Source organism: Ixodes scapularis, unplaced genomic scaffold, assembly GCF_016920785.2.
Source record: "Ixodes scapularis isolate PalLabHiFi unplaced genomic scaffold, ASM1692078v2 PGA_scaffold1__304_contigs__length_218370807, whole genome shotgun sequence".
Classification (NCBI taxonomy): domain Eukaryota; kingdom Metazoa; phylum Arthropoda; class Arachnida; order Ixodida; family Ixodidae; genus Ixodes; species Ixodes scapularis.
Genome location: NW_024609846.1, coordinates 81,631,928 through 81,652,461, shown reverse-complemented (window position 1 = coordinate 81,652,461; position 20,534 = coordinate 81,631,928). Strand labels below are relative to the sequence as shown.

The window sequence follows — 20,534 nt, the reverse complement described above, 5'->3', positions numbered from 1 at the left end:
ACGCTTTCAGATGGTGAATTCGCGTGGTGCATTCGCTGCGCTCTAGAGCTATACCGTCAACACTGAGCATGGTGTTGTGTTCGCGTCCCACTCGCGCTGCCACAGCCCGGGTTACGCCATTAAAGCGATTTTTTCTCGTGTGTGTGTGTGAGGGGGGGGGGGGGGGGGAGGAGGGCAGGCGGTTTTATTGTTTGCCAAGTTTCCTCCTTCAATGATAGTGACTGTCTCAACCATTGTTGTGTGGGGAAGTAGACAAACGGCCATTAATGAAGTCCATTCAATCAACCGAGATGGCACCATTTTAGTGGTGTACCGCGCACGTTAAAATAAGTTTGAACTTATTAACAACCTTGACGAGGGTGAAAGAAGCTACATCGCACTCTTGGAAACACCTTGCAAGTTAAAGTCAAATATAATAACCTAGAGGAAAAAGTCCCATGCATACCTGCTGCATTAGAACGGCGGGGCATGCAGGACATATTGTTGACTACGCATTGATATACGCAGAAGAAGCAGAAAAACACATCCCTTGTAAAGTTTGTATTTGCATTATTTATTGCTTTTGTTTTGCACGGAAACACACGAGAACAGCGTTGTATAAAAAAGAACAGGGAAGAGGGGGTAGGGGGCGATTGGTGGCCGAGTGGGCTAGCGTAGAGACACTAAATGAGCTGCGCCTAGAAGATCGGCACTGCGTTCCCCAACATTGTTGTGGGCACCGCCATTTTGCCTCTTATGCAGAGCAGTGGCGACTGCCGATTGTCATGATTCAAAAGTGCGACTTCCTCAGCGTTAGATTCGGTGTTAGGAAGCTCATGAAACATACTTTGCTCTGTCGCGAACTGTTTAAACATTTCTGGAGGGCACAAAGGTGTTTCATCTGATTTCAGATAAAGCTTTAGATTACTGGCAACCATGATTTTAAGCCAGAATATGGCAAAGTGTCGTTACCACTCTAATCGCTACTCGAAAGCGTAGCTTATTTAGTGACACTAGGCTAGCGCACTCTAAGCGCACACCAGCTCGGAGCAGGTGGAGCGAAAGCTCGTGCTGAAGAACCCAGGGATTCTGGGCTTAACCTCCACCCCTGCTCGTTTCGATCTAGATGAGCATCGTACCAGCGTGCGGTCGTGCATCACTACTGCGTGGTGCACGTTAAAGGCCCACAGGCTAGCGGTTTGTACTGCACTGGCTAAATTTCTCATCTACAGCGGAGAGACAAATCGCTTGTTGAGTCAAACTAAGTTCTAAGCTGCATACCATACACACACCCCAATTTTTTTTTTTTTTTTTTTTTTAGAAAGAATTATTAAAGTTGTCGAGCGCTAGAACACCTTCAACTTGTCGCTGAAAAACGAACAGGCCTAACCTATCTTCTGTTTTCTTTCTCGGTCTTTTTCTGGGACCACCAATGTCGGCTCTAACGATGCCGTATTTCGCTGCTGCCTTTACTTCCCTGCCTTGCATGCCTCACAACCTAGACGTTCGCTTGGCGGGGAGACCCCAAATGCAGCGTGCCTACCTTTAAAAATGGGGAAGATGTTCTTCCATATGGTGAGACAGCCGCTGCGGTAGTACTGGCCCATAGCCAGCTCCAGGTAAAACAAGGGCAGGCCGCCGAACACCAGCATCACGGTGTACGGGATGAGGAAGGCGCCTAGAAAGGCCACAGCGCCAGGTTGAGGATGGAAGGAAGTGCATCCCAGGCAGACGTCACTAAGGCAGAAAACCAAGGAGACATACGAGACCGCACCGCACGTCATCAGACAGGTATATTAACATATACACCGTAGCGATAACTCAGCATATAGACTTAGCGCTCGCTTTGCGCTATGAATGCGCTGTATCAGCACTCTGATGCATGCATGTGCAAGCTTTGCTTGCTTACACACCCAATGCAGCGTAAACTCTCCACTTCAGAGCTGAGTACGCGCTGAAAGTAGGATTAATTCAGTGCCGACTTTGCGGTATCTCTGCACTAAGACGCATGTGTGAACCGGCCTTTAGTCCAACGTTTACTGAAGTGGACTCTCTTGGGGATGGGAGATTCACTTATCCCTGCCGACTTACGTTACACTGGTTCAAAACACCTCTTGCTGAGGAACTGAAACCTAAAAGGCCATGCTGCGATTCTACACCCTAAGAAATGCCTGCGCGTCTACTTTCCCGCAAAACACTCAAAGAGCCAATCTCTGCGATCTACAAAATCAGCTCAGCGAATGATGAGGCGGAACATCCGTTAAGACCTAAAAATGAATTCTGCGCTGTGACATAACGCAATGCAAGCATGACGCTTTGCAGTGCGTAATGCCACACCGCAGACTTCATTTTTAAGTCCTAAACGGATGTTCCTCCTCAACATTCGCTAAGCTGATTTCGTAGATCGCAGAGTTTTACTCTTTGAGTGTTTTGCGGGTAAGTAGACGCGCAGGCATTTCTTAGAGTGTAGTTACACGTCCCGTACGCGGAGAGTAACTGTGCTCCGTTACCCCGACACCGAATCCTATCCATCACGAACGATGATTTAAAGGATAAAGTTGACGGGGCAGAGGAATCTGCTCCACCTGCGCATCTGCACCGCTACCAAGCGAGTTCACTAAACCCTGCATACAATAGCCTCGGTGAAATGCCGAATCTCCCACAAATAACATCCCGCGCTCATCACCCAAAAAACGGGATTATTGCAAGAAGGTACCGTACCATCGATCTTCCGAAAAGAGGAGTGTGTGTGTGTGTTTGGAGGGGGGGGGGGGGGTGCCCAAATACACCGGGGATTTTCACGATTTACATAGATTTGGAGATCATTTAAACGTCCCCAATCCCGTTCTTTCACCAGTCGGAAAGTTCTAAGTACCTCCTGACGTATGTACTTTATAGACACCACCAAGCGAACACCCTTGAAGGGGCTCGACTGTCCGAGAACTGTAACCTTGCGGTACAGAAACTTCAGGGTCGTTTTCGGCGACTTGTAAGAGCTTGCCTGCGACCAACAGCCGCAGCAATGTCACATACTTTTGTCAGCTCAACGACGAATAAAAACACTTTTCAACAATCAATGTACGACATAATAGGTTTGAAACCATCTTCCTTGAAGGAGATGAGCGAATGCCTAGCGGCTCAGCCCTCTTTTGGTACAGCGCGCTCTTATGCGCTGTTAATCCGGTGATCATGCTCCTTTGTGCATCACCAAAGGTTGAAGGACATTGCACCGGCATCTTACAGTTACACCTGACATGCGCTCCCTGCCAGAAAGGAGAGACTAATTTCCATCATCATGGCCTTTCCTCCCGTGCAAGTCAAAATCCGAGATAGCCACTGGGATTGCACATAAACGTCCAAAGGGGATAAGAAACAAACTCCCCCCTTCTCTTCCCTCCCTTGGGTATACTCCCCTTAATTCAAAAGTTGTCCCCTCCGAAAAAAAAGAAAAGGTGCCGTCCCCTCTCTTCCTTCACAGTCCAACTCCCTAAATAAAAATAGATTTGCTCTCGCACTACAGAAAGTTCTGCGGATACTCATGCTCCAGAATAGCAACACCTCAGCACCTGCGCTATTTCTTGACAGCGAGTTAGCCACATTGCGATTGCTATCTGTTCATGCAGGAACTTGACTGGTGTTACTTGTGGGTGCCAATTTGACAAATTATCAACCATATCGGACACCCCACACCCTTGAGAAAGCCTTGTAGTGACGCCGCGGCGGTTGTCAGTGTTACTACACCGCAAGTTCTTCTGATACTCACTTGAAAACTACAAGACAGTGGACCACAGGGAAACCTGGCTACTTTCCTGAGAAAATGTTGCTGTATATTAGTAGCCAGCTTACATTTTTCAGACGTGATGTAAGCAGGCTACCAACTCTTCTTATCAACCAAATAATGAAGACGCTTAAAGCATATTACCAAAACAGTCGTGGTTTAAGAGCGAGGTGGACACTTTTTTTTTTTTTTTATCAAATATGTTTTTTTCTGATTTTAACATTATTTGTCTCACTGAAACTTGGCTGGACGAGAAAATTTTCGAATATATGCTGTTTTCCTTCCTATGCCGTTCGCCGCCGTGACTGAGATTAAGCTTCGACTCGTCAGAAATTCGGGAGTGGTGTTTTAATCACCGTCGACGATTCGGTTAGCTCGCATCGAATTGATGTGACCCGAGTCCTACACGCGGAATGCGTCTGTATTATTCAGCGCTCGCATTATGGACCTAACTATTTTATCGGTAGTTATTATTTTTCTCCTGTCTCAGACAATCGCAATTTTACTGAGCAATTTTAAGCGCTAGAAAAAGTAATCAATTTGATCGAGTTACGAGTACATATATTTATAGTGATTTGAACTTGCGTAGTATTGACTGGTCGCTGGGATTTGTCAACAATTAAAATACTTCTACAATAAGTAAATGATCCCGACTTTTGAATTTCACATTCTTTAATAGTCCGAGACCGTTGAACGACTTTAAGAACAACGTGGGAAACAAAGTCCTTTGTCTTTATCTTACTGAATATCCCATAAACGACTTATCGTTAAGTGATGTTCAACTAGTGAAGGCTCGCGTATATCACCCACCTTTTATTGACACTTTCGATGGTTCCTTTAAACCAGCAGTTTGAGAAAGCTACGCGTAGTATGCGTCAAACGCAGGTGATTATCTGTCTTTCTGAGTATTTTCGAGATTTTGACTATTCGCCTTTTTTTAAAAAAGGGAACTGGTAACTCAGTGGCAGAATCATTTACAAGTCGACAAATTTATTCCAAAACGTTCCTTTAGAGTCTAGGACAAAAAAAGAACCCCTTGTGATATTCTAGAATTGTTGTACTGCGTGCACAAAAGAGTACATTGTCAAAAAATGAACAAAAGAAACAGATCATGTTTAGTATTTATTCTGCTTTTGTGAGAAAGTTGTTTGCACATGACGAGCGAGTTCATTTAAGAGCAGTGGAAGATAGTCTGTTCTACAAACCAGATGCGCTTTGATGATTCGCCAGAAAGCACACAAGATATAGTGTACAGCGTATTTGATTGAGAAATGATTCTGGGTATGTGTCAAACCCGAATGATGTTGCTTACTTATTTTCAGGTCACTTCAGTAGTAGCTTTTTTCTTCAGATGGTGTTTACAGGTTGTGCATCTTCCAATGAATCAACATACTCTGATATTTTTACGCTCGACAAAGTTACTATACCTGATATCATGGACGCGGCTATACAATTAAAGCTGAAACTATCGTCGGGCTTGGATTGTATTTCTAATTTTATTGTTAAGGGCTGTTAAAACGTGTTCTTTTTTTCAGCATTGAACATATATTTAATATCTGCGGGTGTTTTACCTTCTGTGTAGAAAAAGTCGATTGATGTGCCTCTACATAAACGTGGAATACCTTTACAGGGAATAAGTATCGCCCCATATGTTTTTTATGTTTTTTTAAGTGTTTAAGATTTTAATGCATGCGCGCATGACGTTTTATCTTAAACAACGCCTTATTTCTTATTGACAGTATTTCCTTAGGGGTAGTTATGTCGAGACAAATCTATCCAGCTTGCAAAATATTCAGTGCCCCGTGTTTTTAATAGTGACAAGTTAATATTATATATTTTAATCTTTTGAAGTCATTTGCAAAAGTTAACCATAATTTACGGTTACATAAATTGTCATAGAATGGTTCTTTTTCCAATTTCCCTGAAGTGGTTTGACATCTTACTGATCGTCAATGTGTTGTCATATTATAATTAACTTCTCAGATATTTTTGACAGCCATCAACACAATCGTAAGTATGATAATCTAGGAACCTTTTTGTTTCTGATTTTTATCAACGATACATGTGCAGTAAATTCAAATCTGTCGTTATTTTCTGATGACATGAAGCCTTTTTTTTGTATTCGCTCAATCGATGACTGTAATCTTCTGCAGGGCGATGTTGTGCAAGGAGCTATAGTCATCGCGAGGCGTGAGCCGGAAAAGACGACGATGAAGAAAAGGGAGGGGCGCTCGAGACAGAGGATTAAATGGCTGATTCTCAACGGACGCTGGTTGAGTCCTGAGTTCCTGAGGCCCTGACAACACATGGTGTCAGAAGTGCGCCAAGGCGATATTCCCGGAGTAGGAGCTACGCAAGCAATGGCCACGTCCAGCTTCTTTTGTCAACCCCTTGAGCCGTACACCTTTGCAAACCCAGAAGAATGGACCTCGTGGAAACGCCGCTTCGAACGATTTCGAGTCGTCAGTGGTCTCGCTGCGAAGCCAGGAACAGAACAGGTGAATGCTCTCATCTACTTCATGGGGAACAAAGCGGATGATATCCTGCTGTCTCTCAGTTTACCTGAACAGCAAATGACAGACTACAGCGCCGTGCTCCAAGCCTTTGAGAACCACTTTGTTATGAGACGGAACGTTGTTTATGAGCGACCCACTCTCCATCCGAGATGTCAAAGAGAAGGAGAGAATATCGAAGAGTTCATGACAGATCTGCACAAGCTTGCCAAGTTCTGCAAATTCGGCACACTCCACAACGAAATGATTCGAGACAGGATAGTGGTGGCACTTAAAGATCACAAGCTTTCTGAAAGACTGCAGCTTGATCCAGACTTGACGCTTGAAAAAGCAACAAACAGGACGCGACAGTCTGAGGTTGTGAAAGACCAACAGACCAGACTTCACACGTCCAGTGGAACCAACGTGGATCGCCTTTACGTATCAAAGAGGGCTCCTTCAAGAAAAGTCAATCGTGAGGGAAGAGTGGGCGAGAAGACGGTACCCAACTCTACTCAGTTTCAAGCACCGACTGGACACATTCGAAAGCACAGTGTCCGGCACGAAAGGCGATTTGCAACAAATGGCGCATAATTGAACATTACGCCCGCCAATACCGAAACTCCGAAGCGCTGAACCAAGTTTCCACTACAGAGACTGCATTCCTTGGAGTCATCGAATGCGAAAACAGTCAACGGTGGACGGCGACAGTTCAAGTTGGCGAGGTGCCAATTGTCTTCAAGGTCGACACTGGCGCCGACGTGACGGTCATTCCGACAGAGACGTACAAAGCGTCTTTTTCAGCGACGTCCGTGCAGAGGCCCATGAAGATCCTAAAGGGTCCCGGTCGCCATGAACTAGACGTGCTGGGAATGATCACAAAGGACATGACCTACAGGACCAAGTCGACAAAAGCGGACCTGTACGTTGTTAATGACTTGGATGAAGCTCTTCTTTCGAGAGATGCCAGTGAGAAGCTGGGAATCGTCCAAAAGGTTTGCGATGTTGCGACTTTACGTACTGGAGACGTGAAGCCGGAAAGTGAGTTTCCCAAACTTTTTTCTGGGCTGGGACACGTGAAAGAAGCTTACAAAATGGAGCTACGATATGACGCAGTTCCCTTTGCATTGATGACGCCTCGGAGAATAGCCATTCCCTTGCTAGGCAAGACAAAGGAGAAGCTTGAGGAAATGGTCAAGATGCAAGTAATAGAACCCGTGGAAGAGCCAACAGAGCTAGTGGTGCTCTGGGATGGTTATAGTCGCAAAATCAAATGGAGACGTGCGCATCTGCGTAGATTTTACCGAGCTAAACAAGTACGTGAAAAGAGAAGTGCATCCTTTGCCAAATGGAGCACACGTGCTGGGACAACTAGCTGGAGCGAAATACTTCTCTAAGATCGATGCCAACTCCGAATTTGGGCAGTTTAAACTAGCCGAAGAGTCTCAACATATGACGACCTTCATAACACCTTTTGGAAGGTTCAGGTTCCGGAGATTGCCCTTCGGCATCACATCAGCACCGGAGTTTGTCCAGAAAAAGATGACACAGTTTCTCGAAGGTCTGCAAGGGGTCCTGTGCAACATGGACGACGTCCTTATCTACGGAAGCACTCCAGAAGTGCATCATGAGAGGCTTCGTAATGTTCTCCAACGACTCCAGGACAGGGGAATGACCCTAAACGCAGAGAAATGTGAATTTTTCGTTAAGCAAGTTCCTTGGAAACATCATCGACCAGGAGGGTATCCGACCAGACCCAAACAGGATCAGAGCAATTGTCGATATGAAAGTGCCGTCAAATGTGTCTGAACTAAGAAGTTTCCTCGGAATAGTAAACTACCTAACCAAGTTCGTTCCAGGCGTGTCAGAGATTGCCTACCCGCTAACCTGCCTACTATAAGCACAAATAAACGAGTGGATCTGGACTAGCGAGCAACAAAGAAATTTCGACCAGTTGAAGAACGCATTGACAAGAAGTCCAGTGTTGGCACATTACGACCCAGGGAAGCACACAATCATTTCGACTGGCTTCATCGTATGGGCTAGAAGCGGTACTGCGCCAACAACAAGAATATAAAACGTACCGATCCGTCGCCTATGCCTCAAGGACTTTGACTGAAACCGAAAGGAGGTATGTGTAAGTGGAGAAAGAAGGCCTGGTGGTCGTGTGGGCATGTGAAAGGTTCCAAGAATTTATAACCGGACTTCACGTCTTGATTAAAACAGATCACAAGCCCCTTGTGCTAATTTTCTCGTCAAAAAACTTAGCGGACATCACTCCATGACTTCAAAGGATGAAACTTCGGATGATGCGATTCTCATACGACATGAGACACATTCCTGAAAAAGCCTTGATTACTGCCGATCTTCTCTCTCGGAAGCCTCTACAGGAGACAGGTCAAGGGGACTTTCAGGAGCAAATTGCACTGTATGTCAGTGGACTTACAGCATGCTTGCCGGCAACCGACGATAGGTTGAAAGAAATCCAAGAGAAGTAAGTTGCAGATTTCACGTGCAGGACACTGGTCAAGTACAGTGAAGAAGGCTGGCCGACACGGAATGGGGTTCAAACTGACTGCAGGGATTACTGGCCTCATAGGTCAAAAATAGCTTTGCAAGACGGTCTCCTAATGAGAGGATCTCGCATTATTATTCCTCAGTCAATGCGCAGTGACATCCTACGAAGACTTCACGAAGGACACCAAGGCATTACCAAGTGTGGGGCGCGTGCCCGACAGTGTGTATGGTGGCCTGGACTTTCCCGTTAAGTGGAAGATGTGGTACGCACATGCACACAGTGCATCCAAGAAACACACAACCGACACAAACCACTGCTTCCATCAAAGTTTCCAAATCGACCATGGCAAAAAGTCGCAATGGACCTGTTTTACATGGAAGGAAAAGACTACCTCCTCGTCACCGACTACTTTTCAAGGTTTCCAGAGATTGCACTTCTCAACAGTCTGACGGCGACTACAATAATAACTCACTTGAAGTCTTTTTTTGCAAGACATGGAACACCTGAAGTAGTCTTTAGTGATAACGGACCACAATTCCGAAAAATACAACGGTCGGAGTTCCAAAAGTTCGCCGAAAGTTGGGGTTTTGAACACAGAACATCCAATCCACATTACCCCCAAAGTAATGGCTTCGTGGAAGTTGCCGTTGGCATTATCAAACGTAGTTTGAAGAAAACTGGGGACAGCTACGTCGCGTTACAAACCTACCGCTCGACACCGTTGGGTAACGGCTACAGTCCAGCAGAGTTGTTGATGGGAAGGAGATTGCGTACTTCTCTACCAACGACTGACTCCCTTCTTCAGTCAAGTCAGGTAGATAAAGAAGCCCTCAATCTTTGGGAAGAACGTAGGATCATGAATCAGAAGCGTAATTATGACCGACGACACGGTGCCCGCCGGCTTCAACCTTTGATGCCTGGGGATAGAGTGTGGATAATTGATCGACGCGAAACTGGAATAGTGCAGTCGTCGGTGAACCACTCCAAGGTCCTACTCCGTCAACACACAGGATGGGAATCTCAGTCGGAACCGATTTCATCTCGTCCCGATTCCGACAGTGCCCAAATCACCTGACCTTCCATCGCAAGATAGGATTGCAGAAAGAACACTAGAGCCGACCTATGGGACCGCACATTCCGATCACGTTGTGACCCGAAATGGCCGAGTAGTCAAACCCATAGTACGCTTTAGCCCTTAGCTAAAAGGGGGAGATGTGCTAGGAGCTATAGTTATCGCGAGGCGTGGGCCGGAAAAGACGACGATGCAGAAAAGGGAGGGACGCTGGAGACAGATGATTAAATGGCTGATTCTCAACAGACGCTGGTTGAGTCCTGAGTTCCTGAGGCCCTGACAACACAGATGTGTCGAGTATACTAAATTGGTGTGCGGAGATTTCTTTTTATTATTTAATTCTAATAAAACTAAAGTTTTGTCGTTTCATGAAAAGCGAGAAACACTTGTTTATTTATTTTCACTAGAAAGTAGGATTACTACAAGTGTGAATGATTCGCGATCTCGGCGCGTATTTTTATCTTTCTTTATCGTTTAGTTGCCATGTCACTCTTGTTGTCTGCTTTGCGTGGCGTTATAATGTTCCTGGGACCTCCTCCCCCCCCCCCCTCCCCCTTATACAGCATTTTGTCATGGGCGGAGTGCGTCAGTGTTACATTTTAGAATGTCTACTTTATACATATGTCAATGCTTGACAAAATATGAGACGGATGATTCAGCAGTCGGTTTGGTATATCTTATAAAAGAGACACAAGCGAGCTGTGTTGCGACATAAATTGAGGTTAGGCAACGATAGGTTAGTTTTCATGGAGGTCACGCTTGCGGTGCGATGAAAGTTATTAAGAATAAAACGAGCAGAGCGACTTTGAACTGATTCCAGGGCGTTAGTTATTTTGGAATTGATATGCTCTAAGATGCCCACATTACCCAGGCAGTTACAGTCCTCGGAAACATTACGCTCTTTTGTTAAGAAAGGCATAAATTTACAATTTTGTGAATGTAACCCATAAATTTCAATGCAAACAAAAAACTATGTAGCTGTGGAATAAAAGCTATATGAATCCAAACGTTTTATCACTGCTTATTGAATTTTCGTGGCTGTCATCTGAATATTCCCGGGAAACTTTGCGATGTTTGTCGTTGCCGAGTCGAAATCCTCATATTCGTGCATGCGCCGAGGAGAACTCATGTCCAAGAAAGTTGGGGACGCCTGCCACCGATTATAGATCGAACGGACTACACGCTCCCGGAGCTCACAGCGGAGACCCGGTGTTTTCGTCCTGAAAACACCGGGTCCCCGTCACGACCTATCAGCTTGATAGGTCGTGACGACCTATCAAGCTGATAGGTCGTCACGGTTTGAATCCCACGCATGAGTGAAGGCATCAGTGACATGAAAACCATTTTTGACTAGGGGGAGGGGGTATTTTAGGGGAAAGAAAAATAGCTTTGGAGGTCCACGTTGCGCAGCAGTTTTGTCTACCAGAAATGCTAAAATATCGACTTCGCACTCTATGCTGCTTGTAAACTCGCCGTTTCGCCAGTGTCATCTTCAGCTTTAAATAGTTTATGTTACTACTTTGGAGAAATACCCGATGGGGCAAGAAAAAATAAAATGGCGCCACTCTGAGAACATGCTGACATTTTTCAATTGAACAAGAGGACATACCGTCGTTGCCCTGTCATTTGACTCACCCGGAAATTATTATAGCTCAACATTATTGAATAAAAAAAACTCTCTACGCGATTGTTTTTTGCTATTCTGGCAATTTTGATTTCATTATAAGAATTAAATCTCGCATTTGAGTGTTATTTTCTGGCCGCCTATTTATCATTTTAACTTACGACGTGCACCAATGAAGGTGAGAAGCTCAGGGTCATGGGCTTTGACAGTTAGTCCTGCAACGTAAAAGCTTATGCATACGAGGTGTGTCCCTGAGCAAGAAGCCCGCGCTTGTGGCCTAGTAGTGGGATTGTCGCACAGGTGACTACAATGAGAAAAAGGTGGAAAGAAGACTGAAAGCTAAACAACACTTAGAGGAAACGAAAGAATGAACCTTAGCCTTCTATGGTACAAATCATTTGCGGCACTTGAACAAGTGAAGAGGGCTCGCAGCCGCGGGATGTCTGTGGGCCTCGTTCCAGCGAGTCGCGGGCCTCATGCGTCCCGCAGGCCACATGTTTGAGACCCCTCATCTAGATGAAATGTGCACTGCCAGACCTCTGGGAGCCGAAGTTCCATAGCGAAATATCAGCTGCTACTCTGACGTTTCTAGAAAGTTCCTTTTTTTAACTTTCTTTTTTCTGACAGATTCCACTATGCCTTCGTGGTTCGTTTGGTCATAAAGCTAAACAAATAATAAATTTCTAAGTCTGACAGAAAAGCAACATGCTCACGTTCGTGCAAATTCTTCCCCCTGAACTTTCAGAAGTCCCATAGTGCATATTGTACCACGATGCGAGCGAAAACACCGATCATTGGTCTTCCTTGGGCAGGGGGAACAAATGAGAACGGACATAAGCATTTTCAAGAGGCATGTGGTCTCGGTGGTAAACAAACAGACCAACGCCTTCTTTTCTTTCTTTTTTTCTTTTTTTTTTTTTTAACTGAGTCTGTTTGGCCTATTTAAGGCAATATTACTTGCTATTCTCGTTGTTTAGAATATCCCATCTCTTTCGCCAGGAGCTCATGAGTCAATATCAATCCTAATCAGTTTTCCAGGATTAACAATCTATTTTTAGTATATAAATTCAACTGACTAAGAAAGGGCAATGATAGCTATTTAGTTACACTTGACGTAATATTTATTGAATACATGCAATGGGACGATTAAGTTCGAATTTCTAAAACACTCTCAAAGGGAGTAAGAGCAATATATAAGAAAAACAAAAAGAAAAGCATTACCTCCCTCTATTTTACGACTTATGTATAACTCTTGATTTTATGCTTGTTTTAATTACTTTTTTTTTGTCTGGGAAAATATTGCTATTACAAATATTCACCATGTACTGCAGAAAAAATTAGTTCGCACTTTGGACAATGCAAAGCATGACAGCCACACGGTACCAATATTCGAAAAATTAGGTATAGTTCCAATAACAATTTTCTTATGGTTAGAAACTTGGCCTATCATATAAAACAGCTTGGAGTGCTAATCTGAGAAGTCATTTCATCACTCTTCCTTATTTTCACTTAAAACGCCCTTTGTATTCCACACGCCATGCTTGTACCTGGACAGTACCCCCCACCAGAACGAACTACGGTATACAAGTCAGATGATTAAGCATCAGCTCCCCAAAGTACGAAGTTTAATTTTGTCACTAGGAAATAGGAATGGACAATGAAAGTGTTTCGCAGAAATATACGCTCGTTGCTCGTCTCGTCGAGCTATTTATAGCCATTGTTTTACTGTGTATAGAAAACTTTTTTTTGTTATTTTTGTTAATTTTTATTTTTTGTTGTTTCCCGTGTTTATTTGTGTTTTTTTTTTTTTTTGTTTTTTTCCTTCGTGTGAGTAAAGTGCACTGCTGCTGTTGCTGTAGGGAGAGGAGGGAACTCTGTCAAGCAGTTCTTGTACCGCTTTTTTCCCCTCTTCCCTCTCTTGTATAAAGAAAAACAAATGAAATTTAATTGGAATTTGAATTGAAATGATTTGATCTAGCTCAGGGCAGTATTTGTATTTCGCTCAGCCAGCAACGCCATTTTCGTAAACAGAAAGAGGCCATGGATTCAATATCGCAACTGCTCTGACCTGTGCGGTATTTACAGCTCAGGTCGTGGTACCAGTCATGTTAACGAGTGAAGAGAGTAAAATGACCGAACTTTCTAGTGCTTAGAAACGCAGAGGTCCACTTGCTTCCATAAAGTCACAGACAAGTTGCAGAGTAAACTATGGTTCCTGTTTCCACGTGTCTGCGTACGCAGAGTCTCCGATGGCTTTCGTGTGCCGTTGCTGAAAGACCTATCGCCACCGCTCCCCTCGAAGTGATACGCTCACTATCTTTGCGGAGGTGGCTAAGTCATTTGGGCAGACGTCTATGATCTATGACAGCTCAAGAAACAGAGGGTGTGGCTTATTGTGCCCAAGCTTCTTGCTTCCTGATTGGTTCTAAAGCGGTCGTATCGGCTAATGCCGCAATCTCATTGGCTGTGGGGCGATAATGAGATGCTAGGGAATCACCACGCTCTGCTTTTCCGTCAGTGACTCAGGAACTTGCGAGAGTCTGGAACGCGCAACACTGACGCTCAGAGACAGGGAAGAAAAGAAGGTGAGGAACGTGCTAGCGTACCGCCTCCGTTCCGGTAGCAGATGTACGGGAATCTCCAGACGTTGCCCAGGTCCACTGCGAACCCGATGACGGCCAGCAGGAACTCGATCTTCTTGTCCCACTTCTCGCGTCCGTCATCCGTCAGCGGGACGACGCTGGGCACCGCGGGCACCATGGGTGCCACCGAGGCCACGGGCGCGCCTCCGGACGACGACGACACCACCAGGGGTGGCACGGCAGCCACGGGTCCGGACACCGGGCCGGGGTCCGAAGGGGGATCGCCGGGACTAGCCATCGCCGCCGGCGGACTGCTGCCACGGGCCTCCGAGGGTCGCCTGTCTCCGCCGAGATCCATGGGGCCGGGGGACGTGCGCGGGATCTGCGGGGCGCCCCGGGTGCGCCCCGCCGGGACGTCGGGGGCGGGCCCCGCGGGGAGGCACCGGCCGCGTCACGTGGGGCCGGGGTTCCTCCTCGCCGCCCTTCTCTGCCCAGCGCCCGGGTGCAGCGTTGGCGGGGTCCGCGGGGCGCGTGTTTGCGCCCCGAGCGCACACCTGTCGGACGTCCCGGACGAGGAACTGCGGGCGGGAGCCTGCAGCCACGTGGGCTTCTGGGTTTGGACTAGCCGCGCCGACGGGACTGCAGGCTCCCAAATGCTCCAGGAGGCTTTCACTTGGACCCATTCGAAGGTGCGATTGGTATATATACTGCGCTCCAATGACCATGCAGTCGCACTGGCAAAAGGAGTACATACCTTTCTGGCTCCGTTAAGAGAGCTGGAGGGCACCCATAATCATCGTTATAGATTTCATCTTCACGAGGCAATGAATGAATGAACGAACGAATGCCTTAAGGTGCTAAACGACCAACAGAACTCTCGATACTGTTCATCCGCTAGCTGGACAGATCGAGCGAAAATCAATCAGTTGCCTCGCGAGTAAATCGTGGAGAAAAACCTGAAGATGTGTCCGAATTCTCATTAGCTCAAGTTCCCGTGGCGTCGGCGGCTCGGAGGAAAGGCGCACGAGGCGTCCTGTTGGGTTCGTCGTCGGATTCCGCAAGGCACCCCGACGCGCGTTGTCTTTCCAGCGAATGTCGACAAGTGCCACTTAATTCTCGTCTGTTTCGCAGCGCAGTCTTGGCGGTCTCCCGCCCGCCTGATAGCGAGCCCCGAGGGCTAAGTGTGCTAACGAACTGTTTATCACCGTGCAGACGGCGGCGGCGGTCTTGCGTTACTGCGCTTGCAGAACTCGTTACGAAACCCAAAACCGTCCCACGCAGTTCTCAAGAAGTACAGGAAATGCGCACGCGGGCTCACCAAACGTTCCAAGTTTGCCGACGGGATCGTGTCTGCTTACGTTTTTATTTTCATTCATGCATGCATGCAACCAACGTAGGAGGGGGAGCGTGCGATACAAATTCCAACCAAGACTTAAAAATGCGTTCTCAAACTGATTTCAGTATCTGGATCGGATAGCTGACCCCCAGAGGGTCGAATGCTAACAGAAGAAGAAAAAAAAAAAAAAAAAGGGGGGGGGGGGGGGGGCGGAAGGCGGGGGTTCATGAAAATGTTTTTTTTTTGGGGGGGAGGGGGGGGGGGACAAACGAAAGCAACAATTGGGCGCTACACGTTGCACACCATCGCCACCTGGAGATTCTCTAGAAAACCGGTGTTCTGTCTTTCCCGCAATGTATTAGGGAGAGCCAATCGCTGCAATCTACGGGGAGAGCTGGACAATAACGGGGCTCATAATATGTTTAAAAATAAAAACTGTTTGCGCTGTGGCATTACATGTGCGTGACGTTTCACCGTGCTCAATACCATAAACCCTTATCTTTTTTTTTCTTTTTTTTTTTTTTGGGGGGGGGGGGGGGGATTTAACCATGTTATCAGCCCCGTCATTCGTTGAGCGTCCCACGTAGATTGCAGGGATTTGTTCTTCCAATTGCTTTCCGGTAAGGTAGACACGCCAGATTTCTTAGAGTGAAGAAACATTTTTGTTATCTGCTTCTTCGCAAATTAGTTCATTTGCCAGGAGTATCTTTAGCTTTGGATTGCTATATCGCTCATTTGGAGCCATACCTGTTGCGATAACTAGATTTAAAAGTTAGCGCTTTGAGAACGGTGCAGACATTTTTCCATGCGGAGCGCAAGTTCGTCTGCTTCTTGCACAGGTGTTGCGAAAAATCTTATCGAAACCACGTTGAAGACAACGTTTCTACGCGTCCACAGGATTTTTGGCGTTTAGTTAAAAAGCGCAGGTCCAATAGGCAGGTATTGACGTCACTGAAGATAGGTGGAAAATATGCCCCCGACCCTAAAACTGTGTGCAGTCACTTTGCTGATTTTTTGTCTTTTACCTACTCATCGGCCACTGTTGATAGCTCAGACGTCTCACATGCTGTTCAATACCACGTTCTACCTCCTCTTATCAGTCTTGACGACGTTACAGGGGCAATTCGTCAGCTCCCATCTAAAAAGTCATGCGGCCTTGATGGCATAGCAAACTTTATTGTTAAAAAGTGCGTTGACATTCTAGCTCCGGTACTTCAACACATATTTGATTTGTCACTGAGTAATCAGTTTTCCCGCTTGCCTGGAGAAACGGCTTAGCAATTCCACTTTTCAAATCTGGTAGCACAGCAAATGTTCAGAACTATAGACCGATATCTTTACTCGTTGTTCTTTTCGAAGGTGTTCGAAACGATAATTCATAAGGATTTGACACATTATTTTACGCGCGTGATACGCCACACGGTTTCGTGAGTGCATGGTCGTTCTGTTGAGACGAATCGTATGTGTTTCTTAAAAGATGTTGCACCCACTGATTTTCTCGGGGACAAACTGATGCTGTGTACTTTAACTGTAGTAAGGCATCCGACCATGTGAATCATGAGCTATTCTTACATACACTTTCTGTGTACGGTCTAACTGATGATTATTGTTCTCGGTTCGACAGTTATCTTTCTGGAAGAGCGAATAATGTCAGCTATGCTCACGCAAAGTCGCGCTTCTTTCCTGTACCATCTGGGGTACCCCGGGGCTCCAACCTTGGACCTCGTCTTCTTTATGTATTCGTCGAGGACATCCAAGGCGTCGTTCAGTATTCCCGTATCTTGTAGTTTGTAGGCGATATCAAAATTTACAAAAACCCATTGACATTAAGTGACTATTCTACTTCAAGAAGATGTTAACCCTATGGTGTCTAGAGGATGGTCGTACACTCAACTTTGATAAAAGGAATGTTATATCTTTTACGCGCAAGATTACTCCTACTTCTTTTGTGTACCGCTTAGAAAGACCGGCCATTAACCGTGTACTGTGTGTAAAAGACCTTGGAGTTTTTCTTGACTCCAAACTTATTTTCAACTTGCATGTGTCGCATGTTGTGAGCTCTTGTTTTAGACTTCTCGGTGTAATCCCACGATTTAACAAAGTTTTTCGAGCGTATATCTTTTATTTGGGATTTACCGGAGCATAGTTCTTCCAAAACATGATTTTTGTTCGGTCATGTGGAACAGTCTTAGTATGACTGCTTAAAAAAAAACTAGAACGTATACAGATAAGGTTATCCAGGATTTATAATTTTAGACGTTCACATGACTCATGCGTATACCTAGAAGTACTGAAATCATTACAGATATCTGAACTGGCAACAAGACTGTGTTCGAGCGACCTTGTATTTTTTGTTTAAATGTATGCACCGTTACTTCGACATCAGCTCATTAGTCTCATCTGTGCACTATCATATACCTGGAAGAAATGTTCGAAATCACCGCACGTTCCACGTTGACCCCAGAAACTTTATGTCACCATCGGGTCGCATTGAAAACTATTTAAACCTTCTAGACTCATCCGATAGAGACATTTTCAATACAAATTTGTGCCGATTTAAAAAGTGCTTGCGTCATGTATGCGGTTGATGTATAGGGTGGTCCAAGTCGCCAGGCTCGATCTAAAATGGACCGTAAAAATCGACGCCTGCACGTATGTAATCTAAACTTTTTGTCAAAGGTGTATTTCACAAGTCGGATTTTTCTTGTAAAAGTACAAAGCGTAGTTTTTTTTTCTGTAAAAAATAAGGCCAAGAAACTTGCCAGGGTATACGGCGGGCAGCGACGCAGACGACAGAGGTTCAGCAGCGGGGTGTGTCTGGCGTTCGTATTAATCTACGCTGTAGATGAGGAATCATCTACAGCGTAGACCAGATGAAGTATCTGGTCTACGCTGCAGATGAGGCATTTAGCCAGAGTAGTGTGACTGCTAAATCTGGGCTATTGAGCGTTCACCAAGCAGTAGTAATTACGCGACCGCACGCTGCTTCTCCAAATGGATACGAGCGGGGATCCCTACAGGTTCTGCAGCGCGAGCTATCTCACCTAACTAAAGTCACTGGATCTTGTAATCGCACCAAGGGACCCAAGCTGTGGGGCACTCCTACACTTGGCCACAAATGCTTCGTATTGTTTATGAACAAGCGTATTTTCCCACCGAAGCGGTGGGTAGCGCGCATGTGCAAAGGAACCCGTTTCATGAGCGAAGCATTCGCGCATACTTCGTTCCGCTACCGTCGGCACGGCTTTTGACCCCAGAAGCATGCGCCGGTGGGTATATACAGTCAAGGGTAAATCTTTAAAAAATAAGACGCGCAAAAGAAAAAAAAATGTAGAGCCCTAGCTTTCACTTTACGTGAAGATGGAGGACCAGCGACGCTGTTATCTTTACGTCTAGGACGATACCTAGAGGACGACGTCTAGGACGACCTCGAGTCCAACGCCTAGAGGATGACGTCTAAAACGACTCCAGGACGACATCAAGGACGACGTCGAGGACGACCTCACGGACGACGTCCAGGACGACCTTAAGGACGATTTTTAGGACGACCTTGAGGATGACGTCAAGGACGACCTCAAGAACAACTTCTAGGACGACCTCGAGGACGACGCCTAGAGGACGACGCCTAGAGGACGACCTGAAGGACGACTTGTACGACGACCTCGAAGAAGATGCCTAGAGATGATAATAAGGGATCAGGACCTCACTATCTAATAATGCCAAGGAAATCTGACTCACGTGGGGTTGCCCCCTCTTTAATTTTATTTATTCAAGCTTGCTACACGACTAATGGGGAGTTTTCCGTCAACATCCGCGGACGCATTTTTTCCCAGATCCTAGCGCATACTCGCGCTGACGAACCCAGGGATCCTGGGTTCAGGTCACGCATGAAGTACCCGTAGAAAGTGTTATTCAATTTTTAGACATTAAACTCACCCTCTTTGAACAGCACATGTGTTGGGCATACCACCCAGGGCCGACAGGCCGTTGTTACCATTTAATTCATCCCACTTGAAATTAGTTAAAAGAGGAATAGTTAATTTTTGTTTTACGAACGCCCTCAAAAGGTCTTGCCATCATGCAAAGTCCTCGAGTCTGATTGAACAAAATAAAGGCTTGCAGCGTGCCGGGTTTCCAAAGGCTGTGGTTGTACCTGTAGCAGAAGGCGTCCTTAAGAAAATTAGAAAGGACGTTAGCCCGCGCCCAGAGGCAGGTCAAGCGAGACAAAAAGTTGCGGTTGTGCCCTACATGCACAGAACAGCGCACAGTCTGGAAAAAATAGCAAAACGTGTAAACGTAAAAGTTGTTTACTTTGCACCCGAAAAGCTCACAAAAATGTGCAACATGAAAGATCTATTCCGCAAGGTACCGACGGGCTGCCCAATCAAGCACAGGAGTCCATTTCTCGCGTGCACGGAAGGGGTGGAGTACCGAATTCCGCTTTCATGTGGCAAGATTTATGTCGGCCAGACAGGCAGATGTTTAAATGTACGGCCGCCGAATTCCAGAAACCTCACTCAAACTGAAGGGTCCCTCCACTTCCTCGAGGAAGGCTCAAAGGCCGGCGCTCGCCAATCGCGACGGCGGATCCGTCCTCGCGATTGGCCAGCGCCGGCCCTCGCGCCTTCCTCGAGCAAGTGGAGGTGCACTTCAATTTGAGTGTAGTTTGAGTGAGGTTTCTGAATTCGGCGGTAAGGGAACACTACCAGAAAGGGAACGGGGTTCAGGATGGCCATCTGTCGTGTCCATGACTGCGGGTGCAAACCATTATTTGCTTCTTCTACTGTTCTCGCTATACACAAAGATAAGACTGTTAGAGAGATTATGGAGGCTGACGCTATAAATAGTTTCGGCACGTGTTGTGTCAGTGTGACGTCAATTGACTTGGCGGATAAAGAGTTAGCGTACTTGCGGTCAGTGGCGGGGCCACGGATTGGTTGAGATGTGGTGCGGTGACGCAGTGTGTTTCTACGCTGAGGCTCTTGAATTAAATCAGTTGAAGTTAGCGCTCTGTGGTGTCTGTTCTTCCTATGTCCCTGTCTTCAAAGCGCAATCATGTCTTCTAACGTACCATACCAATTTACCCAACAATCAGCACTTGTCAAACCCTACCCCTGCCCGTTTCGATCTGGGTGAGCATCGTACCGGCGTGT

At 46.1% G+C, this 20,534-nt stretch overlaps 1 protein-coding gene across 1 annotated transcript in view; it reads right to left on the bottom strand.

Moving 5' to 3' along the window:
- LOC120838994 (sodium-dependent serotonin transporter) overlaps positions 1-14,335 on the bottom strand; it is a 67,979-nt gene extending 53,644 nt beyond the window's left edge. The window contains exons 1-2 of the mRNA XM_040209178.2: positions 14,070-14,335; positions 1,523-1,657 (exon numbers count right to left, since the gene is read on the bottom strand). Of these exons, the coding sequence (XP_040065112.2) occupies positions 1,523-1,657; positions 14,070-14,223 (289 nt within the window). The 5' untranslated portion in view covers positions 14,224-14,335. The remainder of the gene's footprint in view (positions 1-1,522; positions 1,658-14,069) is intronic.
- Between the last annotated feature and the right edge of the window lie 6,199 nt (positions 14,336-20,534).